At 45.7% G+C, this 24,907-nt stretch overlaps 2 protein-coding genes across 7 annotated transcripts in view; one reads left to right on the top strand and one right to left on the bottom strand.

The window, feature by feature from the left end:
- The window catches only part of UBAP2 (ubiquitin associated protein 2), a 119,287-nt gene extending 111,778 nt beyond the window's left edge, over positions 1-7,509 (top strand). For all 6 annotated transcript variants that reach the window (XM_027550019.1, XM_027550022.1, XM_027550018.1 and 3 more), the window contains 10 exons: positions 1,494-1,689; positions 2,251-2,342; positions 2,605-2,652; positions 4,948-5,026; positions 5,239-5,444; positions 5,697-5,796; positions 5,879-5,986; positions 6,145-6,212; positions 6,295-6,486; positions 6,583-7,509. In XM_027550019.1, coding sequence (XP_027405820.1) covers positions 1,494-1,689; positions 2,251-2,342; positions 2,605-2,652; positions 4,948-5,026; positions 5,239-5,444; positions 5,697-5,796; positions 5,879-5,986; positions 6,145-6,212; positions 6,295-6,486; positions 6,583-6,678 — 1,185 coding nt within the window. In that variant the 3' untranslated portion in view covers positions 6,679-7,509. The remainder of the gene's footprint in view (positions 1-1,493; positions 1,690-2,250; positions 2,343-2,604; positions 2,653-4,947; positions 5,027-5,238; positions 5,445-5,696; positions 5,797-5,878; positions 5,987-6,144; positions 6,213-6,294; positions 6,487-6,582) is intronic.
- Positions 7,510-8,701: 1,192 nt separating this feature from the next.
- Positions 8,702-24,907, bottom strand: part of UBE2R2 (ubiquitin conjugating enzyme E2 R2) — a 97,450-nt gene continuing 81,244 nt past the window's right edge. The window contains exons 4-5 of the mRNA XM_027550025.1: positions 14,860-14,994; positions 8,702-11,931 (exon numbers count right to left, since the gene is read on the bottom strand). Of these exons, the coding sequence (XP_027405826.1) occupies positions 11,712-11,931; positions 14,860-14,994 (355 nt within the window). The 3' untranslated portion in view covers positions 8,702-11,711. The remainder of the gene's footprint in view (positions 11,932-14,859; positions 14,995-24,907) is intronic.

Below are 24,907 nucleotides of genomic sequence, written 5' to 3'. Positions count from 1 at the left end.
TTCTATAGTTGGGAGACTAGTAAGTAGCCCTTTGTGATGGGAAGTGCAAATATTTTTCCTAGGTTTGTTGTTTTAGAAATCGTTCTGACTTTTAAATAGTCAGGTATATCATAATCTGTTAGAGCCAGGTCTCTCCCACTTTGTAAAGGATCTCGTCTTTTCTCCTGCCCCTCGTGATCTGTGGAAGGTGTGGTCAGCTGTGCTCTCCTGGGCCCATCTGGAGAGCTGAGTGACGGCCCCATTACATGGACTAAGCGGGCCAGCAGCTTGTCTTCTTCACGGATTCGAGAGGTGGAAGGGCAGATTCAGGGACCCTTTCAGGGCCCACTCAAGGCAGGAGAGGCTCTCTGGATGACTCCTGAGTGCCTATGGATTCCCCCCACTCCCCACACTGCCAGTGTTTTTTTTTTAATCCTGTGGTTGAAAGGTTGGGTGGCCAGTGACATCACAGTGCAGTGGTCAGACCTGTTTCTGACTCTGGCTGGTGTCCTTGGGTGGATGCTGGGCTCTGTGCAGGGGATCGTGAAGTGTGGGTAGTGGGCAGCCTCAGCCCCACTCTGGGCCCTTCTCTGGCTGGTCTGTCTCTCCATCTCGGTAGAAGGGGCAGAAGTCCTGGGGAGCCCCAGGAGACCAGAATTTTCGGAGTCTGCACTTGCTGAACCGGATCTGGTTGCTAGTGCCTGGGCGGGCAGGGCAGCCTGTGGGGCTGGGGCCTGCACAGTCGTCTGGGCCCTGGAAGACAGTGCATGGTGTCCCTTCTCCTGGTCTTTCCTGTTCTTCAGCTTGGCGTCAGTTTCCCGGCTTCTTTGTGGTGCACACGTTCAGTCTTACAGAACCTTTTCTTCTGTCTTCGGCCCTCACTTTGCCCAACCAGGTGTATCTCGTCTAGCCTCCTCTCAACCCTCGAAACCCTTTTTGCCACCTTGGTACTGGCAGCTGGGTGGGGCCCTTGGCTCTCAGGCTCTTCAAAGCTTTCGCTGGGCTTTGCCCTTCTTTCCTTGGTGGCTCTTCTCGGGCAGGCCTAGGGCCGGGCCATGCCCTTCCTGGTGTAGACCCTGAGGACCTACAGAATATCCTCACATGCTGGAGCAAAGGCCACCTGCGGCTTCAGGTCAGAGGTGCCCAGGAGGCCTTGCCTTGGGCTGGGCTGCCGTGGCCCGGGCTCCACCCTCCTGTTTTATGAGGTGGGTTTTCACCTCCTATTGAGATTCTCTGTGTTCATCTATAAACTAAGGTTTACTTGAGGTTTCTGTGCCTGTTTCAGTTACCAGAGCATGAGCAACTTGAGCGATTTTTAGGAGGATTTTTGGTCATAAATCTCAGTTGTGGTGGTCAGATACTCAGCTGACCAGTTGTGTCCCCATGGCTTCAGTGAGGGGCCAGGGCGAGCACACAGGTCAGCCTGAGGCCGTGGGCGCACAGCCCAGGCCAGTCCTCGTGCATTCTCTGCTCTGCCCCTAGATCCATGTGCCCTGGCTTTTCTGTTTTGCCAGCACGCCAGCGTGGACAGCGCCCCTTCCCTACAGCCCTCGGCCACCTTCTCAACGGCAGCAACTTCAGCCTCGAGCGCCGTGTCCTCAGGGCTCAGCTTGCCGAGCGGCATGAACACGGTCAGCAGCCTGTGCCTGGGCAATGCCCCCGGGAGTGCCCCCAGCAGCAGCGCCAGGGCTGCGCCTTTGATGACCTCAGGTGTGTTCCCGTGGCCTGGCCAGCCCTCCTCCCCCCGTCAAGAGTATAGCCTGGCTTCCTGGGAGCAGGCCCCGGTGGGCAGCCATGGGGGTTCACGGGCATTGAAAGCGCACAGCTGTGTCCGGCTCTGCCCCTACGGGCTTCTCTGTCCCACTGACCTCCTGAGGCCTGGTTCTTCCAGAGCTGGGATTGGGGTGGGGGCCAGATCCTGGCTGATGGTGAAATCGGTTTTGCGGGGGAGGATGCTCCCTGGACAGGATTCCCGGCAGCCTTTCTGCTTGGAGCGCTCCGTTCTTTTCTGTCCTTGCTCATCCCTGCAGCTGAGGTGACGGGGCAGCTCTCATGGGCTGCTCCTGGTCACTTTGTGTGACTGCCCATCAGCCAGACCTGGGCAGGCTGTGTGGGCCCAGCCAACTGTGGTTTGCTAGCAGCTCACCCCCTGTGGCCCAGCCTGTCCCTGTCCTGGGGCTACCCGGTCTGCTGCGTTCTGCTGTGCCCCAGTAGCTGAGGAATTGTACTCGTGTGGGGGCCACGTCACTCCATTTGATTTTTGCCCTCCAGGCAAAGCGCCCCCTAACCTGCCCCAGGGGGTGCCTCCCCTGCTGCACAACCAGTACCTCGTGGGCCCCGGAGGACTGCTTCCTGCCTACCCGGTGAGCACACCTGGCTCCCCTCAGCCCAGCTGGCCTTGGGCGGTCTTGAGTTGCCTCCGCTCCCCCTGAGGGCAGCTCTGCCCTTACACCCTGGGCCCTTCTCTAGCTGGACTCAGTCAAGGCAGGGCGTCTGCCCACAGCAGCTCATCCCCGTCTCCTTCCTGCACGTGTCCTCCGCCTCCAGCCTTGTTTTTGGCCCCATGTGGGCCGGGGTCCCCAGGGGTGGCGTGTGGTCTCTCACAGCTTTTGTGTCCTCACACAGATTTACGGCTATGACGAGCTCCAGATGCTGCAGTCACGGCTGCCAATGGTGAGTGGGGTTTGGGTGAGGCTGGGAGGCTTCAGGCTCTGAGTCTCACGCATCCCACCTGCTGTCTGGCCTTCAGGACACATCCCACCTGAGGACGCCCTCAGCACGCAGCCGGGAAAGCTGCTGTGATGGTGCTGCTGGTGCAGCTGTAGCCTGAGGACCTTGAAGTTCTTTGGCACCTGGGGCCCCAGTAGGCAGTTTCTCTAGCAAATGTGGGTCCTTCTCTTCCCTTAAGCCTCCCCCCATTAAAAAATAAAACAACCGACCAGGACATGGGGTTACTTGTCTGCCCCTAGGCTTTTAATAAAGTCCTGTCCTTCAAAGTGCCATCCATCTAGTGTCTGGCTTCTGCAGTGGCCATCAGTGATGGCAGCGTTGTTCTTTGGAGTGAGTGGCTGGAGCAGACAGTCTTGAAGGGCCCTTCCAGGTTTAGCCTGCCATCTGTTTGTAAGATTGCTGGCCCTGGGATCTCTCTGATTGCTGAGGTCAGTGTTGCCTGTTTTGGCCCTTGCTCCCAGGACGAGGCACTGGGCCTTCTCTGGGATGTGGCCGCATGAACAGGACGCAGTGCAGGAGTGGGACGTTAAGGAGGCATGCACCCTGCCTCGACAGCCTGCAGGCTCCTATCCTGCCGCTTCCTTCTTGGTCTGCTGTTTAGCAGACTCCTGATCATTTTCAGCAGTCTGGGGCATCTGTCACATTGTCAGAGAGTAATAGCTATTTGGACACTGATACCAGCTCTGTTGGGCACAGGCTTTCCTTTTCCCCAAGTGAAGGTGAGGTGTCCTTTGTCAGACTGAAGACTGGAGTGGAGGGCCCCCCGCCCCGGCCCCTCTTCGTGCAGGGCAGCGAGGTGGCCTCCACAAGTAGTGTTGCCCGCTCTGGGCTGACCGCAGAGAGCTCAGGGAGCTGTGGGCACCGGGCCCAGTGGCTGAAGCTTGTTTCTCTTGGGAGACTCTTTCATCTGCTGGAGTATTTCCAGAGGCTTGTAGCTGGGCTGCTCTTCCCCAGGGTGCAAACCAGCAGCCACTGCAAACCCATACTACTGCCCGAGGGCCTGTGGGGCTTTCTGCCCACATCCCTGGAGGGCCCAGGAAGGTATTGAGGATGTACTGGCAGATTTCTATGGTGTAAAACAGAACTCAGGGTCTCTGGGGATGCCTTAAGCCCTAGGCTTTGCAGGGAAACAAGGAAGCGCGACCCAGGTCCTCCTGACACTCAGGAAACCTCGCAGCCCCAGGGCCTCAGAGGTGGAATGTGGGAGCTGGTTCTGAAAGACGAGTCTGTGGTGGTGCCTGGTTGGGCCCCTCAGAGTGACTTGGTGGGATTCCAGGCCCGGGGGTCGTCCTGCTTCATACTCTGTTCATCTTTTTGTGCCTTAGAAGAAATCACTTGTGAGCCTGTCTTTGGAGACAGGGGTCGTTTCCTAGCCTCTGGTGCGTCTGCTCGTTTCCACCTTGGGGTTTTCCTCCGTGAAGGAGTAGCCCCCTTGGGCTTCCTGCAGGCCGGTCCCCACTTGAACCCTGCCAGCTGTGCTTCCCTAGCAGCCCTCCTCTCAGGCATTTTATGTCACAGGTGGATGCTGGTGAGGGTCATGGGCCAAATGAATTCCAGTGCCTTCTCCAGTGAGAGGGACTCTAAGGGACAGCTAGGAAAGTTACCTGGACAAGTAGAAACCTGAGGAGGAGGAGGAGCCTCAAGGGTTTAACAGGTCAGGGCAGCAATTACCAGTAGGCACACGTCAGTCCTGAGCTAGGAGACCAGCCCTCTACCCAAACAGCCCTGACGCTGCACAAGAGCTGGGAGAAGTGTGTGTGCAGAGGTGAGACACAGTGAAGCCCCGTGGAGAAGGGGAGGCCTGCCCTGCCCCTTACTACCCAGGGCTTGCCAGGCCTCGACATACTGCACCTGGGGCCTCTGAGCCGAGGGGAAGCCCTCCTGCTTTCCTCGTGGGCAGCAGTCTCCCATAAAAGCACCCACACCCTCTGGATCCACTTTGGCTTCATTGCCAGGAAATCTCCCAAGAAATCCATAGCATCGTCAGCCCAGGAAGATGTGTGTGATTGGGATCCAGTGGCTCTGCCCCTGAAGGCTGAGGGACTGGTCAGTGTGTCTACATGCTATGTGGCTGCCACAACTCTGAAGGGCACCGTTTGTTTTGAATTTTCCGAGTGCTGCCCTCTGGTGGTCCAGTCAGGAACGTGGCCTTCCCTGGAGTACCCAGCTGCCTGCAAGGCCCTCTGTCCTAGGAGTGGGTGAAGCCATTCTGCTGACCGAGTCTCTGGTCTCTCCTAGGATTACTATGGGATCCCTTTCGCTACACCCCCAGCCCTCGCCAATCGAGATGGGAGCCTCACTAATAACCCGTATTCAGGTTAGTCGTCTTCAGGGGGTTAGGAGTAGGGGCTGCTCAAAGGACTGGCCTGTGACCCATCCCAGGAGCCTGGAAACAAACGGAAGGGCTGCAGAGACCTGCCAGCTTCCTGTTGTTGAGCCAGCCCTGTTCCTATTTGCAGGGGCCTGTCTGACTTTTTCCTCCTGCTGGGATGAAGGGTGGGGACTGCATCAGTGCCCCTGTTCCCCTAGGTGATGTCACCAAGTTTGGCCGAGGTGACTCTGCGTCCCCTGCACCCCCCACCACCCTGGCTCAGCCACAGCAGAGCCAGTCCCAGGCCCACCACACGGCTCAGCAGCCCTTTCTGAGTCCCGCCCTGCCGCCTGGCTACAGCTACACTGGCCTCCCCTACTACACAGGCGTGCCCAGTGCCTTCCAGTATGGGCCCACCATGTTTGTGAGTATCGGTGGGGGTGTTCCTCCAGCTCCAGGGAGCAGAAGCAGGGAGGGGGGGACAGGTCCCCACTCGGGCTCACCTGGCCTTGAAGAATGGGTCAAGGCTGGGGGCGATGTTCCTGTTTCATCTGCTTGGAGACCTAGCAGGCATGGCACTAGTAAAGACACATCCCTGCTGCCCGAGGCTGAGCTGGGGCGACCTGCTCCCCTCACTCTGTTCTCCACTAATGCCTCCTGCTTGTCCCTCCCCCAGGTCCCTCCGGCCTCAGCCAAGCAGCATGGTGTGAGCCTCAGCACCCCCAGCACCCCTTTCCAGCAGGCCAGCGGTTACGGCCAGCACAGCTACGGCACAGGTGAGGGTGCTCCCAGCCCAGAGAGGCACGGGCAGGACTGGCTCACCGAGCTCACACACGCCTCTTGTCCCCGCCATGCTAGGTTATGACGACCTGACCCCGGGCACCGCAGCCGGAGACTACAGCAAGGGTGGCTATGGTGGATCATCACAGACACAGAACAAGGCTGCAGGCTCTGGGCCTGGCAAAGGTAGCATCACCCCCTTACGTCCAGGATTGAGGCCCAAAGCAGTTGTCTGCCACCCTGACTCCTTCTCAGGCGAGGCCGTCCCAGAGGGCCCCTGGAGGTTGGGGAGACTGGAGCTGGGCCCTGCTGCTATGGGAACCACCCACCGCTTTCCCTTCCAGGAGTGTCGGCGACTTCGAGCACCTCTGGCCTCCCTGATATGACCGGGTCTGTCTACAACAAGACTCAGGTGAGGGGGGCCTGGCGCTGAGGGGCCAGGCTGGGGCAGCTGCCGCCCGGCTGGCCCTCACTGTTGTCTCTCTGCCCTGCAGACGTTTGACAAGCAGGGATTTCATGCAGGGACTCCACCCCCGTTCGGCCTGCCCTCGGCCTTGGGCTCCACCGGGCCCCTGGCCCCTGGAGCAGCGCCCGGGTACGCGCCCCCGCCGTTCCTGCACATCCTGCCGGCCCACCAGCAGGCTCCCTCGCAGCTGCTGCACCACCATCTTCCGCAGGATGCTCAGGTGAGCTGTCGGAGGCAGAGGCCACCTGGCCCTGTACACCCAGGTGGGGGTTGATGGTGGTCCGCTTCAGCCTTGACCGCCTTCTCTCCTCCTCAGAGCGGCTCCGGTCAGCGCAACCAGCCCAGCTCACTGCAGCCCAAGTCGCAAGCCTCCAAACCTGCCTACGGCAACTCTCCATACTGGACAAACTGAACCCTGAGCGGGGCAAGCGGGGCAAGCGGGGCGGGCTGGGCGGGCTTTCCCTGGGGAGGAGAAAACACATGGAGCCCATTTCTCTGGGAGCCCGGCGCCCTTTCCTAGAATTCCTGAGACATGTAACTGTGTCAGCCGAGCCTCTGTGGGGGAGCCTGCCTCCCAGACTCGCTATTGTATGTAATGTATTTATGTATGTATTTGTAAATGTGATACAAGTCTTAGGGGAGTGGGGAGCAGCTGCTACTCTCCCCACTGAAGCCCCTTCTTGCTGTAGCAAAAGAAGCCCCCCTCCCCTCTGCCTCAGGCCTTCTCCCTAGCCCCCTGCACGGGCAGTGTCTGGAGGGGCTGGCTTAGGGCAGTTTGGATACTAGGGTCTGGTACCAATGAAGAATCACGATTTATCTCCCTTGTAAACCATCATTTGAGTTTTTGTCCCTGTGTAATTACTTTCTCCCTCACTTTTTGAGAAACTGGTCCTTCTGTCATTTGTCATGTTCCCCTCCCTCCAAATCTTGATCTGGGAATAGCAGAGATATATCCCCCACCCAACATGAAAGTGGCACCTATTTGTCTCCATAGAGAGCAGGGGCGTCTGGTTTTGTCCCCAGACTTGCCTTCCTCTGGCTGACCATTCTTAATTCTGAATTTGCGCTCAGTCAGCCAGTCAGCTCCCCCCTTAAAAAAAAAAAATCAGAAATGTTTTCATTTTGGTGAGAGCACATCTTCAGCAAAGGCTCCTCTATTCCAGTTGTCCTGAACCAGGAGGGTGACTATTTCGGAGGTTTTCTCTTTTGCCCAAACTCCACCTAATAAAGTTCTGAGAGCATGCTTGGTCTCTTGTATGGTGTGACTGAAGGGAGGGCTCAGGGCAGAGGTGTCTTCATTACAGTGCCGGGTACCCTGGACTTCACAGGGTTGAAGCAGAACTCAATGTCTTATAGTAAGAGGTCATCAGGGCTTCAGTAGGTATTTGGGTATTACAGGGAGATGGCAAAGGTAAAGGATACAGCTGACAAGGTAGCTAACCCCCCTGACATCGCAGACATTGCCCATTACCTTTGCTTTGCTTGCAACTCTGTAACAGACCTAGGGGACAAGCAGGGTAATTTGTTTTCCAACCAAAGTTAAGAGCTGAGTTCTTAAGTTCTTTAGTTCTTAGTTCTAGGCCTGTGAGAGAGTTTGAATAATTAAGCTGTCTGTCCTTTGCTTTTCATCAGCCAAATGCCATCTTGACTGATAGCTGTAACAAGTCAGTCAAAGTGCTGTGAAGTTGGTAAGTGGGTCCTGAGCTAAATTGCTCTACAAGGTCCCAAGGATTGCTCTACAAGGTCCCAAGGAACTATTCACCTGAGGCCAGGAGTCTGACTTCCCTTAAGCTCCTCCCTCTTGATTCCAGGCCACCAGTGCAGAAGGAACCGGGGCCATAAAACTATCCATGTGTCTTGCCAGGAGGCAAATCTCCATGCTTGTCGAGGCATAGATGTAGTTCAACCTGGCAGCTAGTTCAGGGCCCTGAGCTGTTTCCCAGAGCATTACATTATAGCGTCTGGTTTCAGGTCAGCAGGCTGGATGGGAACCAGCCCGGGGGCACAGTCCTCATTTCCGCTGCTTTTGACCTCTAAAATCAACGGTCATTCGTCAGATATGTTGAGCACTGCTGGCTGGCTTAAAAGGTTAAGTGTCCACAACTGAAACTTATCACTATCATGGCACCTATTGCCTCCTAATCACTTGATTTTAACAGCAGGAAGTTAAGATGACAAGCGACAAGAAAAACAAAAAACTTGCCTAAGGAGGGCAGTGGAGCACCCGTCCGTCAGTCATCGACCTACTTGTACCAGCAGATTGTGCCCTATTTCAGAATTAAGGTTAACATGTCTTTAGTAACCTTTCTTAAACTAGTAAGGATTTGTTTTTTTTTTTTTTTTTTTTAAATTTTTCAGCTGAGTCCTGTGTATAATCTGGAACACAGGAAGTATTAAGATCACCTTTTAACACACAAAAAAGAAAAGGGTCATTCCATGGGGAAGTAGCAATACAGGTATATTTTATTTCACATTTTATTAGTAGACAGATGGGCAGAAAAAGACAAAAATAAACCACTAAAGGGGAAGTTGAACACAAAATGCATCAGATAATCTTTTCTCATAAGTTAAACTGAAGAAAAACATCTACAATTTCAGCTAAGAAAACTATTAAAGTCAGGTGTGTCCTGCTGGTTTCAGAAGAGTTGAAAATTGCATCTGAATCTTTGTAAATGTAAACCTTTTTTTAAAAATCAGGATGGGGGTGGGGTGGGGTGGAGGGTTAATTTTCAATGGAGAACTACACATTTTCCCCTTCAATCACTTACTATGTATTTTCCAAACGTAAGGAAACCAGCAAATAAAGAAGCAAATAATTACCAGGAAAGAAGAAGGGACTACAAAAAAGTTTGGCTAACAGAAAAGAACTCTGGAATGATGTGAAATGAAAGTGGGGAAGACTGTGAGAAGCAACAACAAAATCACGATGATACACTTTGTCCACCCAGCCTCAAAATACACAGACCTGAAGAGCATCCAGAGGCCTCCGCTAGAATCTGAAGGAACCTCAAATTGCAGGGTGGTTTCTGAATTCATGTTACACCAAACAGCACAACTGTACTCCCAAGTTTGCGGCCTGAGCCCGAGATCTCCACTCCCAAAGGCAACCACATGCTCAAGGTCTCCTGTGTCTGGTGTTCTCAGGACAGAGCTCTGGAACCAGCACCTGGGTTTACAAGTCAGAGCTATCCGAACGTCCACCTTCTAGCAATTCTGGCAAATCAACACACACCCGTCTTTTCTGGAATTGATTGTACTCTCATCAGTGGCAAACCTAGCCCTCAAAAGTAAACCCCAAAGGGCTAAGAGGTACAACCTCCACCTGGCTCTCTGGCTCCCTGAGTCAATGTGCAACAGAGGCCACAGGGCCTAATGGGACAGCACCTCCCACAATGCCAAAGTGTCTGGCCTGCCCTGGGAGAGAAATGCTTCAGCAGGAAGGGGAAAGGCTTAGTTTTAAGGTTCCAAGAGTAAGACCAAGCTACTGGCTGTAAACGTGGGGGGCGGGGGTGGGGTGTGTGTGTGTGTAGTAGTGGAGGGTGAGAGTACACGTGGGGCGTAAAAAGCTACTTTCAGCGTCACTATTCATCACAAGAGAGCTGCTTTGTTTTCTGAATCTGACCACAGTTGTTGATTCAGAGGTGCAGGTAGCCCCATGGAGTTTGGACAGATTCTGGGACCAGGCTCAACATTGTCCCACATGAACCTTAGCATGTTTAACGTTCCCGATTTAATACTAGACCAAACCTAAGATTCCAAAGAGGGCTGCTGGGAATTAGTCAGCAAATGTTTGGAGAGTCTGAAGAGCGAATGAAAACCCTGAGATCAGAAAGGAAGGAGGAACTAAGGACCTAAGCATCACTTACTCTGTCCTAGGATCCATCCTACCCCTGTCCCTCATCAACCCTTTCATTCTTTCTGAGCTGTACGATCTGAAGAAAAGGAGTTGATGCTAGCGCACAGGGATCTGAAGTAAGTTCATAGCGGTATTTTTCCCACTGAAAAGAACACTGCCCTCTTACGCACTGGCCCGCCCCCACAAGAAACAAAAATCATCGCCACGTACAGAAGTCCCTGGTTGGTGAAGGCTGATGGAACTTGATATTGATTGAAGTAACACACGATCGGCACAAGGGAAATCAAAGCTTGCAGTAATTGTGCGGCAGGAAGATGTAGTGTTGCCTGGACACTGCCTGCAGCCAACTCCCCTGGCCCTGCCAGAAGAGACAAAGCAGCTCAGGGGAAAGCTCCATGCACAACTTCTGCTTGTACTCCGCAGCCCGAGTACATCAAAAGGAGACAAAAGTCGGGGTCACATCCAATGAGGAAAGCGGGAACCAGTCACTCAGGTCTCACATATATCCACAGTTACCACTATCAGTATAAGCAGCTCAATGAAAACCAAAATCTTAAACACATGCACCTAGTATTAATACTGAGTAATTAAAACCTCGCTACTTAAAAAAAAATGCTCGTGAGAGTGTATCTTTCAGGGAAAGGCCGTGTTACATATATGAAACAGATGTTTTCTCTCCCAACAGTGGTCACCAGCAGTTTGACTTTCCCCCAGCAGCATCAACCAAAACTGGCATAGTGATTTTAAATCTCTGTTCCCATCACTAAGTCTCCACACACTCACGCTAATCCCCCCTCTCTCCCCCCACTCCCTGCGGGGCAAAAATAACTCTGCCTTCAAAATAAATAGCAATCAATTCTATGTAAAGTATGAATATTTATTTCAGGGTTTAGATCCCAATTTCAAAAAACAAAATCTGATTCCTCTCTTCTGTGTGAGGAGGATTTCCTGGAGGCTGACGGTTCTGTGCCCTTAGGAACATGTCTCATCAGGTTCAGAACAAAGTCCCTGACGCCCACTGTACCCCAGCCTTAAGAAACAAAACTCACCATCATGGGGCTGAACAAATGCACACACACGTAAATGAGCAGCTAAACCTTGGCAAATCTGCTTAAAAAAAAAAAAGTTTGTTTTCTGGGGGTTTTGTGGTTGTTTTCTTTTGCTACCCAGCATATGCAGCACTTGTGAACTCCCAATGGGTTCCCAGCTTTAAACACATTAAACGTCTTGGTGAAAGACTAATTCTTCAAGAATCTAAAAATGGACCAAACGTGTTTTGCTGTGAACGCTTTGTAGAGACGAAGTGAGGCGAGTTTGGATTTAAAGAAAGGGGAAAAAAAAGAATCAATACAGTGATGGAAGGGTAAAGAATGCAAGAATTCAGACATTCTGTGGAGGACTACTTTCTCTCCATTAAGAGGTCCGTAAAAAGGAGCAAACTGAGATCCATAAGGGGATCAGCAGGAGCCGTGTTTGTTTTCCCCACCCCCGTGATAGCTTTTTGCTGAGGGGCCACTGCTAGGTCCCCACTTGCTCCCCTCCCTTTGGCCTGAGACGGCAGGGCAGTACAGGGGCCTTGAAGGAGCACGTCACGACTCCTCATTTCCAGAATCGTCATCATCGTAACAGTCGGCATCTTCCTCCTCCTCATCTTCATCATCAATGTCATCGTCGTACAAGTCGTCATAAAGCAAATCTGAGCTGTTGTCATTGGAAGGCACTTTAGTTTTGATGCAGTATTCCGCCAGGGTCGTAGGGACCTTCACTCCATCCTTTTCTGCTTCGGCTTTAGTGGCTGACACCTGTTTCCTGAAGACAGGATAGTTTATGTAAGTCTCTGGAACATGGATTTATAATTGGCCAAAATAATCCAAACGTCTTTGTGACTTGGGGTTTTGAACTTTAGAACCTGTCTACTTAAAAGCATCTTTGACAAATACCCTCTACTACACCAGAAGTTCCAGCCCATCAGGTACCCGTCTGAAGGATAATGACCCTTCTGAAGGGTGTTTGAAGCCATGGATCTCAAATACTGGTTAGCTGGAAATCACCTCACATTTTTTTTCCAGTTGGTCTCACACTAAACCTAGAATGCAGGCCCCAACAACTCAATAATCCTCCTACTTGGAGTAAAATCCAAATATCTCATGTTAAATTCAAAGTCCTGCATGATCCACCTGCCTACCATTTCACTGCTTTCTCCAATTCCAAAACATTCAGACCACTCTGGGGTATTTTTTAGTACCTTCAAACACACCTAGTTTTTCTGTGTGGATCAGCTGTTCTGCCCTACACATATGAACTTTTGAACATATGTCATCTGAGAGGAGGCTTGTTCTGACAGAAAAGGAGCCATCTTGTCATTCCTTCATATTATCCTACTTCCTCACTTGTTCACCTTTCTGTCATTTTCTCCCCTGAATGTGAGCAAAGACCTTGTCTATCTTAGTTAATTCTGTTCCCTTGCTGCTTAGAGTGCAGTCTGTCATACACAGCTGTGTGACAAATACTGATTGTATGAATGCATGAAGGTTGTTTCCTTCAATAAGTATGAAAATTTGATCCCTCAACGGGTTAGAGAAACTGAACTTAAAACATCAAACACTATTCTCCCCGTCTTCCTTTTAATTAGACTCCTCTCGGTTGATCTTGCTGCCTTGCATGCTGGTGTTGAGGCTTTCAGGCTTGAATCTGTCTTCTCACAATCTCCTCCTGGGACCACCTTATCCATTCCCATGGTTCTAACCCTTCATACTGACAGCACTCAAATCATCAGGGTCCAGCCTAGACTTCTCTCTCTTCTGAACCCTATTCCCTTCTCCGTGCTGATGGAATCCTAACGCGCAAGTCTTCATCTGTCTGGTCTGTCACTGTCCACCTCTGTGGCCAGTTTCTCCCATCTTTCTTCTCTCACCTCCTTATTTCAAAGTCCTAAATATTTTCAAATCTGTTTTCTCATTCTTGTTTGTCACTTTGTCAGTTTCGTCTTCATCTCTGCCTCCTCAGATCTCAGCTGGTCTCCTGGTCAATCACTTTCCTTTGGAACTCAAATAGGATTATCCTTTCACACACAGTCTTTAAGTGACACTCTGTCACCTCCTTCTGACTTCACTGTCTTTTAAGACCTGATGCTTTTCTTAATTTCCCATCAATTCTCAAATTAGAATTCACCATTCTCTTGACATGTCATGCTGTCATACACCTGTGTTTCAGTAAACATGTTTCTCCCTCTCTCTGAAAAATTCTTGGTTAAGACTCTCTCCTAGAAACATATTATACATTCCTTCCACTGTATCTTGTTTGTGTTTCTGTAGTTGCACTTATCCTATTACACAGTCATTTGTTTGTTTACAAACAGAAGTATGAATTCCCTTAAGGAAAAAGACTATGCCTGACATCCAACCTTCCCATGAACATCAGACTTCCATCTGACAATTTTATGAAGAATTCCCATTTTCCAATCCTCAGTCCACTTCCACACTCAACTTCTTACTACTTACACTAGTTATCTTCAATCTTTGGTATAAACCAGTCACCTAAGTGGCTGGTAAAAACAAAATACAGATGCCCAGATTCTATCCTTGCAATTTCATTAAATGACTGTGGATTAGAGAGAGGGTCTGGAGGTGATTTACAGATAACTTATTCAACTGTCAGATGACATGCATTAAAAAAAAAATCACATGGTATTGTGCCAACTAGATTTATAGAGAGGGACTTTTTAAATAAATTCTAGTGCTTACTAAAATTCATATACACAGAATGGGCTGGAATTGTCCCTGGGGCTCTACCAATCCTTAAGTACTGTTAGGAAAACCTTTTATTCTATGCAGGATATAACTAGAAATGAATGGCTGAGCCTAATACCATCTACCTTTTTATTTCCTTCTACAGATGGGAAAATTAAAGACCCTCAAAAGTTAACTGATAGGGGCTTCCCTGGTGGTCTAGCAGCTAAGACTTCACACTTTCAGTGCAGGGGACATGGGTTTGATCCCTGGTTTGGGAACTAAGATCCCACAGGCTGCAACTAAAGATCCCGCACGCCATAACTAAGACCCGGGGCAGCTACATAAATAAATAAATAACTATATATATAAAGTTAACTTATAAAAGGTCATGTGAGGCATGGCAGAGCTAGGAGTATACTCCAAGTCTCCTGATTCTTATTCCATTCTGTTAAATCATGTACTACAGTTGCTGATAACGATTGTAGGGTAAGGGAGTTAGGCGAGGATGATTCTTGGAAGACGCTGCTGTGGTTAAAAACGTCAATAATTTATAGGATTTCATTAATAAAAATTTGAAAACAAAAATATCTGGAATAGACATCTGGAATACCTTGGGTGTTTGCTACACTTAAAGGGCATGTTGAAAGCCTAGAACAGTGTCCCTAAACTGATCAGGAGGAAGAGTTTGCAAACTCGACTAGCCAGAACATGGAAGTTCTCACATGTACACCCATGGCAGATTCAAGTCAATGTATGGCAAAACCAATACGATATTGTACAGTAAAAAAAAAAAAAAAAAAGAACATGGAAGTTCTGGAAATCAGATCTGCTGTTCTCTCAAAAGCCAGTATCATTAGGCTCAGGCACAAATCTCTTCCCAAACAATAAATCTAATTGGCAAACACAGAGTCGACATTTAAGTTCAATTTAAGCCCTTGGTTCCAGGATATACTTTGATTTTGTATGAAGACTTGAAGCAAACAGAAGACAAAACAGAACACCTTACCTAATGATTTCAGCATATTCTTTGTCTTTTCCTTTACTGTCCCTCCATTTCCTGAACATAACCGAAGCATCCACATTGGCTGGGGAGAAGGTGTTGGGCTCATTAAGCAATGAGATTACACTTAACAGGATAGTCCTAGAAACAGGAAAAAAGGGTCAGCTATGAATATTCACATTCACAGTATTCAAAAGTTTTTGTTTTAAATCTAAGACTATAATATTTAAGGCTTTAGGGGAGTATCAAAATTTTGTTTCCAGTATTGGTTAGACTAGGAATAAGTTGCTATCTAGAAGACAATGCAGAGGGAATCTGAGTTTAGCATGAAGGTTGGTTTGCAGGCCAAAACATGAATTCTGTAGAAGGTACTGTCTTAGCTGGCAACATGTTCCAATCTACAAAAATTGGACGTCTGGAAGCTTTTCAAATAACATTTTAAAAATGAAAAGTTTTCTTTTTTAAGGTTTAAATTTTTTTTTATTGCAGTGTCTTATTTTTTAAATGCCATACAGTTTTTATATGAGTATGTGTATATATATATATATATATTTTTAACTTTTACAATGATGTGCTGGTTTCTGCCATACAACAACGCAAATCAGCCATAATTATACTTACATTCCCTCCCTCCCTAGCTCCCTCTCCTCCCCCCATCTCCCCTTCTAGGTCATCTCAGAGGGCCACACTGGGCTTCCTGTGCTACACAGTAACTTCTCACCTTACGCCTGATAGTATATATATGTTGATGCTAATTTCTCCATTAGTCTCACTCTCTCCCTCCCCTACTGTGTCTACAAGTCCACTCTCTACATCTGCGTCTCCATTCCTTCCCTGCAAATAGGTTCATCATTGTTTTTCTATATTCCATATATGTGTTAATGCTGTATTTGTTTTTTTTCTTTCTGACTTACTTCATTCTGTATAACAGGCTCTAGGTTATACCTCACTAGAACTGACTCAAATTCATTCTGTTATGACTGAATAATATTCCTTTGTATAGCTGTACCACAGTTTTGTTATCCATTCATCTGTCGATGGACATCTGTTGCTTCCGTGTCCTGGCTACTGTAAACAGAGCTGCTATCAACATTCGGGTACATGTGTCTTTTTCAGTTATGGTTTTCTCGGGATGGGGGGTGGGTATATACCCAGCAGGGGGGTTGCTGGGTCATATGGTAGATCTATTCCTAGTTTTTTAAGGAATCTCCAAACTGTTCTCCATAATGGCTGTATCATTTTATATTCCCACCAACAGTATAGGAGGTTCCCTCTTCTCTACATTCTCTCCAACATTTATTGTTTGTAAATTTTTGGATGATGGCCATTCTGACCGGTCTGAGGTGAGACCTCATTGTAGTTTTGATTTGCATTTCTCTAATAATTAGTGATGTTGAACATCTTTTCATATGTTTATTGGCCATCTACATATCTTCTTTGGAGAAATGTTTGGGTCTGCCCATTTTTTGATTGGGCTGTTTTCCTAATGTTGAGCTGTATGAGCTGCTTATATATTCTGGAGATTAATCCTTTGTTAGTTATTTCATCTGCAATATGTTCTCCCATTCTTTTAATCTTGTTTACTGTTTCCTTTACTGTGCAAAAGCTTTTAAGTTTAATCAGGCCCCATTTGTTTATTTTTGTTTTTATTTCCATTACTCTAGTTAAGAGCAAAAGGAAAAAGCAGAAGCAAAAAATACTTAGCTTGAAGGCAATCTTTTCACAGTAAAGGGTAAAAATGATGCTAGACTCCATATATCTAATTTGTATCATGGCTGCTTAGAAGATCTGAAAACCAGTATTACATACAATTGTATTTCTTTCCCATACTTGTAAGGGAAGCAAGTAAGAATTAAGCAGGAGAATGGAGAAAAAGCAACAGCCTTAACATGGAAGAACTAATTTCTTAATAATAGAAATCTTATTCAAAAATACTTACTAAGCACTTACTATTGTACCAGAGGCACTAAGTGAGATGCTGAATGTACAACTGTGAGAGAGTTAGATGCCATCCCTGATCTCTTAGGGCTCAGAAATTCTGTGAAAATTTTTCATCCACAGATAAAACTAGATACCTTTAATTACAGGGAATGAAGTTTCTGTTAGATAAAATAAACTCAGTAAGATCCAAAAATGTCTGAAATAGTTCTCATGCTTTTTTCTCCCCTAAAAGCTATGTGCATGAAGTTAAGAAACATGGGATGAAAAATTAAATTTCTCTACCTTTTCTCACTGGTGCGAGGTTACAGATTGTGTTGTTGCAAAATAGCCTTTTGCTCCTGACTCCAAGCAAAAAATAAAGGGAGGGAACCGGGCAATTAGATGTTTGATTTGATGAAACCTTCTCCTTAAAAGGGTAAAGAGTTTCTGTTACGTGATTATACAAGATTACCACAAAGGCACTTTCAAAGAAAACTTTCCCATCTAGTTAAAGTCAATTTATCACATATATTAATATGTCCCCCTTTCTATTAGGTTAACTCCTTGTTGTAACTCCCAAACCCATCCTTCCGGATTTCTTCAGTAGTTACAGTAAGAAGATTCAAAGAAACTCATCATTGCCAAAAATGGGAAATGGACTGACAATATCCTAGAAGCAAAAGAAAAATACGGGTAGAAAATTCTGTAAGGATTGTTTCAGAAGAAAACATATACAAAATCTGTTTAAAAAATAAGCAGAATAAGGACAAACTTTGGTATAGATTAATGGTCCTGATCAGTACTGTATCTTCACAACTTTCTGTGATGATGGAAACATATAATCTGTGTTATCCAATACAACAGTGGCTACTGGACAACACAGGTCCAGATGAATTATATTAACAGAATTAATATAGAATTAAAAAGGAGACTTTTCCCAGGAGTGTTCACCAAGTAGATTTTGTATATGTTGCAATGTAAATACCATATTGAAACACCAAATTGGAAAGTACAATTTAAAAAATGGTAAATCATCCATCTCTATGAAAAGAAAATCACTTCCAGTACCATAGACTCCCTAAATTGAAATCCATGATGCTTTCAGAAGCACCAGGCGCTAACTACAGTACACTGTGATAATATTTGTTAGTAACAGTTATTAATCCAGCATGTTTTCACTTCCTCCCTTTGTCTGGAGAGCAGAAATCATCTTTTTATTTTGGGTACATGGAATCCATGCCACTGGTTCAGATGGGGTTAATCTTCTTCATCTAGTACACCTTCAAACAACAACGCCACACCTTCATAAAAACAACCCACCCACAGCAGAAGACATACAACCAAGTGCTAGCAAAGGACTCAACACTAAGGAAGAATTCTGATGCAATTCCATTTGCAATATCCTATTCAAAGTTTCCCAACCAGTATGTTGTGACTGGGTTACAGAAAAGTTGTATGTGATTCCCCTTAGGCAGATGGGTGGGGAGGACCTGGGACAACCTGAGCCTCTGGAATGGTAACTTCTGGCCAAAGGAGCATCTTCAGTTTAATACACTGTGATCTACAAATAATAGAATTTCATTTTTCCTATGTACTGTGACTCAAAAAGGTTGGCAAGTATATTATACACACAGTTTAAGCTGTCCAGCACTTGTGCCACTAGCTCCCTTCCCTTTCAGTGGGTTGTAGAGAAGACGAGACCGGAGAACATCCTAGCCTACTCCTGAGAGACCCTTGTACGTGACGTGTGTCCTCTGGAGTGGATCCATAAATCTGGTCCCATGGCAAAGAAAACACTTTTCTATCCTTCGGAGGAAAGCAAATCCTTAACAAAGACCACTTTCCTATCCAAGAGCCTGCAGTAGATATGGCAGGTAGTTCTGAGGGTGGTTCCTCAGAGAAAGCACTTGTGAATCCTACTGCAAAGTCTAAGAGAAACCCCACCCACCCACAGAAAGCTCTCATTTGGTTCTTGAGAGAATACAAATTAAGCCACACTTTGTTTCTTCCACTGAGAAGAGGAGGCATGGTGCTGTGGGCCCCTAATCACAAACATGTGGCAGCATCAGGGGTCCCAACCCTCCCAACTTCATTTTTTGTTGACTAATGCCTACTTCTCCAAAACTTCCCAATTCTGTAAGGAACTCCCGTCCTCTAAACATCTGAGGACAGGGCTGTGGATCTCTTCTTCCAGAAAGTATGCCGGCTTCCTCTAAGAGGAGGAGACTGCTGAGCTCTTAGTGGAAACTAGTTGGCTGATGCTCTGGATCCCTACAACTGTAGCACAGCACATTTTCCTTGCTTTCTCCTTTAGCCACTCTCACTACTCAACAGGTCTTGTTATATAAATCGACTTAGGCTTGCAAAGGTAACTGGAATTCCTTCTTCTTCCTCAGGTTACAAAAGCCTGCAAAACTTTTATCTTCTGAGTATGTTCACTGAGGTGCTAAATCAAAGACTAGTGCACGTGGTCATGAAGAAGTCCAAACACATGTGAACATGGAACCACTTTCAGATAACAGAGCCATTCAGCAGTCAAGACCCTACAACAGGCTGAAATGAACCTTTTGCTGCCTCCACTGCTGTCTTGCTACAGCCATAAACTCGATATGGAGCTTAGAATCCTGAGGCAGACAAGTGCTGACTTTAGATAATTTAGCAACAAGCAGATATCAACAATAACCTTTGGTACCTCATATCTTGCCTCTTGATATTTCAGTGCCATAAATAACCTATGAGAAATACATACAATTTACTACCTTAAGGAACTCCTTTGTCTTAAAACAAATAACACACTGACAAATGTGACGTGTTTCACATCAGGTAGTGCTTTTCTGACTTTTTGGAGTTCTGGGCATCACCAGGAGTTCCAGATGAGGTTCTACAAGTCATACAAAACACCATGACCTCTCTAGAAATACACAAACACCAAAACTCCCATTACTTGCCCACTCCAAGACCACTACATTGAACAATCATCCAATAATGGAATGAAGAAACAAAAAGGTCCGAGAAGTTGACTAATGACTTCCAATGCAAATACCTTTTGGAGCAGTGGGTAACGATCAAGGGGACAATCTGAAGATAACTAAGTTTTGCCTGTAAAGCCTCTAAATAAGAAAGCATAAAGGCAAGGAAAGCAATCTCTGATGTGAAGTCCCAGTTCTAAACTGGGGCTCAGGTTATCTCAGGGTTCAGAGAGAAAAAATACTGATGCTGGTACCCAAAGTAGTTAAGGTAGTTTGAGTGCAGAGTAATACACAAGGAGTTGTTGCCCCCAAAGGATTGAATTAAATGAGAGACAGGCCCTTCTCTTCTTTCTTTTGGCCACGCTGCGTGGTTTGCAGGATCTTAGTTCCCTGACCAGGGATTAAACCCTGCTAAGGCATTGAAGTGCTGAGTCCTAACCAGTGGACCAACAGGGAACTCCCCAAACAGGCCTTCTTTTGGGTGAAAAAAAAAAAGTTTATAATATTTTAAGCTGAGACAAGGCAAATACAGTCTTTGTATATTTGCACAGTAGTAGAGGCAAAAAATTTGAATTGCTGTGGGCAATGGTAATAGGTTTTCCATCTAGGCAGCACAATGAGAAAAATCTTGTTTTGGGCTTTGAATCTGAAGAATGGGAAGGCTTCAGATTCTATGCTGTAGTTTTAATCCCCAGTACTTCAAACTATATGTGGAGCAGAGTCTCTAGAGAAGTAATCAAGTTAAAATAAGGTCCTCAGAACAGGTCTTAATTCAATATGACTAATGCCCTTAAAGAAGGGGCAATTAGGACACAGATATGAACAGAGGGAAGACCATGTGGAGATAAACTGAGGACAGAAGCCTCGGAAGAAACCAACCTTGCCAACACCTTCAGTTCAGTTCAGTGGCTCAGTCGTGTCCGACTCTTCGCGACCCCATGAATCGCAGCACGCCAGGCCTCCCTGTCCATCACCGACTCCCAGAGTTCACTAAGACTCACGTCCATCGAGTCAGTGATGTCATCCAGCCATCTCATCCTCTGTCGTCCCCTTCTCCTCCTGCCCCCAATCCCTCCCAGCATCAGAGTCTTTTTTTTTGCTTAATTTTCTTTCTTTTTTTTTTAAATTTATTTTATTTTTTAACTTTACAATATTGTATTGGTTTTGCCATATATCAACATGAATCCGCCACAGGTATACACGTGTTCCCCATCCTGAACCCTCATTCCCTCCCTGTACCATCCCTCTGGGTCGTCCCAGTGTACCAGCCCCAAGCATCCAGTATCGTGCATCAAACCTGGACTGGCGAATTGTTTCAAATATGATATTATACATGTTTCAATGCCATTCTCCCAAATCATCCCACCCTCTTCCTCTCCCACAGAGTCCAAAAGACTGTTCTATACATCTGTGTCTCTTTTGCTGTCTTGTATACAGGGTTATTGTTACCATCTTTCTAAATTCCATATATATGCGTTTGTATACTGTATTGGTGTTTTTCTTTCTGGCTTACTTCACTCTGTATTTCATCCACCTCATTAGAACTGACTCAAATGCATTCTTTTTAATGGCTGAGTAATACTCCATTGTATATATGTACGACAGCTTTCTTATCCATTCATCTGCTGATGGACATCTAGTTTGCTTCCATGTCCTGGCTGTTATAAACAGTGCTGCGATGAACATTGGGGTACACGTGTCTCTTTCAATTCTGGGTTCCTCAGTGTGTATACCCAGCAGTGGGACTGCTGGGTCATAAGGCAGTTCTATTTCCAGTTTTTTAAGGAATCTCCACACTGTTCTCCATAGTGGCTGTACTGGTTTGCATTCCCACCAACAGTGTAAGAGGGTTCCCTTTTCTCTACACCCTCTCCAGCATTTATTGCTTGTAGACTTTTGGATCGCAGCCATTCTGACTGGCGTGAAATGGTACCTCATAGTGGTTCAGAGTCTTTTTCAATGAGTCAACTCTTCGCATGAGGTGGCCAAAGTATTGGAGTTTCAGCTTTCGCATCATTCCTTCCAAAAAACACCCAGGACCGATCTCTCCTTTAGAATGGACTGGTTGGATCTCCTTGCAGTCCAAGAGACTCTCCAGAGTCTTCTCCAACACCACAGTTCAAAAGCATCGATTCTTTGGCACTCAGCTTTCTTCACAGTCCAACTCTCACATCCATACATGACCACTGGAAAAACCATAGCCTTGACTAGAAGGACCTTTGTTGGCAGAGTAATGTCTCTGCTTTTGAATATGCTATCTAGGTTGGTCCTAACTTTCCTTCCAAGGAGTAAGTGTCTTTTAATTTCATGGCTGCAGTCACCATCTGCAGTGATTTTTGGAGCCCCCAAAAATAAAGTCTGTCACTGTTTCCCCATCTATTTCCCATGTAGTGATGGGACCAGATGCCATGATCTTAGTTTTCTGAATGTTGAGCTTTAAGCCAACTTTTTCACTCTCCTCTTTCATCAAGAGACTTTTTAGTTCCTCTTCACTTTCTGCCATAAGGGTGGTGCGTATCCAAAAGTGTGAAAAAATAAATTTCTACTGTTTAAGCCACAAAAAAAAAAAAAAAAGAGAGAGAGAGAGAAAGAAGGCTTGCTTTCTCAAAGGGTGGGTGGGGTGGTATGGGAAGCATCCAATTCAACATTCAGCCTCCAAAAGCAAGAATCACTAACACCTCAGAACTCCTTCTTCTAGTCTAGGGTTAAAGCTAGTCCTGAAAAACAAGCACCAAAATCACTTAAAGAACAACTCTGCAGTTTTGGTCCAATTTTTCAACAAATCTTCCCAAATATTTGAATCCTTTTCTCGAAAAAGATGAGAAACAGGGTAGCCAAACTTTTCCACAGCAACCATAGAGTAATGCCAATAATATCCTCAAGGAAAGAAAGCATGATCCTGAAATCTTACATCTAGTCAAAATCTGTCATTTGAAATATAATGGCAAATACACTAGTACGCTCTAATATACACATATACACATGCACATAGTATTTTGCATGTGTGAGAATTCAGGGAATGAAATAAGGCTCCTAGGAGCAATCCCTTGAGAAATTACTAATGAACAAATTTCAGCCAATTAATAGAAGTAAAATAATGAGCAGCAAATAGTGACCTGATCTAACAACAGGAATAAGAAATTTTAAAAACTGGGATTATGTCACATTATAGTACAGACTGTAAGTTTTATAACCCTGACAATACAGAAACAATAATACTTAAAAGCTATAAGGGGGAAGCAGAAGATTTCCTTTTCTTTTACATCCAAGTGTCAGTGTATTATTTGATGCTGAAAATTCAAGTAATAAAGTATGTATGAGCTAACGGTACAAAAACTCAGCTAACAGTGGTATGATGCTTAGGTACGAGGGGATGAGGCAGAAATATACTAATTTTCCTAATGATCCTAAAAGATCCTGTGTAAAGCAATGGTCTTGAAACTAATATACATGCGACCCTGGAGATAATATAAAATATCACGTCAGTTCTTTCCAGCTTCCCTTTTCAGGATTGCCCTTCACAAGAAATGCATATTTCCCAAACATCCCAAGTATTTCTATGGTGCTTTGTCTAGTGGGGATGAAACATCAGAAGTGCAAAACAAAGAGAAATTTACAAATAGAGATGTTTTTCCTTCCTCATAAATAATTTTGTTAAAAGCACAGAGTGATTTTTTTTAAGAGTATTTTGCTATTGGTGGAGTATAATAAACTCAGTTATGTATAGATTGGGGCTGCTGGAATTACATCTTCACTAAAACAAACTCAGTAATTCCATCTCTGAATACTGTTGAGAAATGCTTCAACCCCAAGGGAGAATCCCATTAAAGCAAAGCAGAAAGTATAGGAAATGTGTAATGATTCTTTATTTCGTAGACATTATAAACTTATGGCAAGTCTTAATGCCTGATCTGAGAATTATTCATAGGCATGATGCTTGTCAAGGTGAGGTGTATCAACACATTTAGTTGAATTAAAAAGGGAAGCCATTTTTTTCTGATTAAGAAAATATACTTGCAAGATGTGGTGAAATCCAAAATATACCCATTTTTCCCAATCCTGTATATGGGATAGAACAAAGTACCTAAAAAGAAGTGAGTAACTAGCATAATCAAAAGTATCTCATATGTCTTGAACAGTCTTTTAGGTACACTCATTACAGAGAGTGGGAAGCAAATACATAACTTGAAGAAACAGGTAAGAGAGTCTTGCATATATCAGGAAGCTTCCAATTCTTTGCTTTTGACAAAAATGGAGATTCTAATTGAATTACTAGCTTCCAGATCATTGAAAAAGATTAACAAGTGGGAGAGCAGATTAATTTCTTATACAGAAGAACCTGAAATAACTTAAACAGATATCCCAGCCTCCTGGGGATATAATTCCCCACTCCTTAGTGTGGGCTGCACCTTTAACTTCCTTTATACAGAACAGAAAGTAGAAAATGAGGAATTTTACAGTGGAGAAATCCTAAAAACAAGTCTCAGCCAGGTGATGAATGTTACCATCAAGAGTGATAAGTCATGCTGATAGTATGTACCCTTGATATGACATGATGAAAATGTACTTTACCTTAATTTCTCCCAACACTCATAACTCCAGTATAATAAGCAGAAAAAAGCATCAAACAAATCCCAGTTGGGGGACATTCTATAAAACACCCTTCAAAATTGCCAAGGTCATCAAAACCAAGGAAAAGTTGAAGAAACTGTTGCAGTTGTCTAAGAAGAAACATCTATTAAATGTAATGTGCTATCTATAATATGTAGGATCTTAGAGCAGAAAAAATGACATTAGGTAAAAATTAAGGAAACATGAAAGAATATGGACTTTGATCAATCATAATGTACTAATACAAGTTCACTAATTGTAATACATGAGCCATACTAATGTTAGATGTTAGTAACAAAGAAAACTGGCAGGTGTGGGAAACATGGGTACTATCTGTACTTCATAATTTTTCTGATAGTCTAAAATCATTATAAGTTTTTTAAAGTTATTTTAAAAGAAACACACTGATGATAAAACTAAAATAAGAATACCCAGTCAACCTTCTGGGATAGTTATAATAAGAAACATGGAAAATAACAAGTGCTAGCAAAGATCTGGAGAAATTTGAATTCTCACACACTGCTGGTGGGAATGCACTAAAAATTTAGTGCAGG

This window comes from Bos indicus x Bos taurus, chromosome 8, assembly GCF_003369695.1.
Source record: "Bos indicus x Bos taurus breed Angus x Brahman F1 hybrid chromosome 8, Bos_hybrid_MaternalHap_v2.0, whole genome shotgun sequence".
Lineage (NCBI taxonomy): Eukaryota > Metazoa > Chordata > Mammalia > Artiodactyla > Bovidae > Bos > Bos indicus x Bos taurus.
Note: the sequence above shows the minus strand (reverse complement) of the source record. Positions and strands in the feature narration are given on the sequence as shown.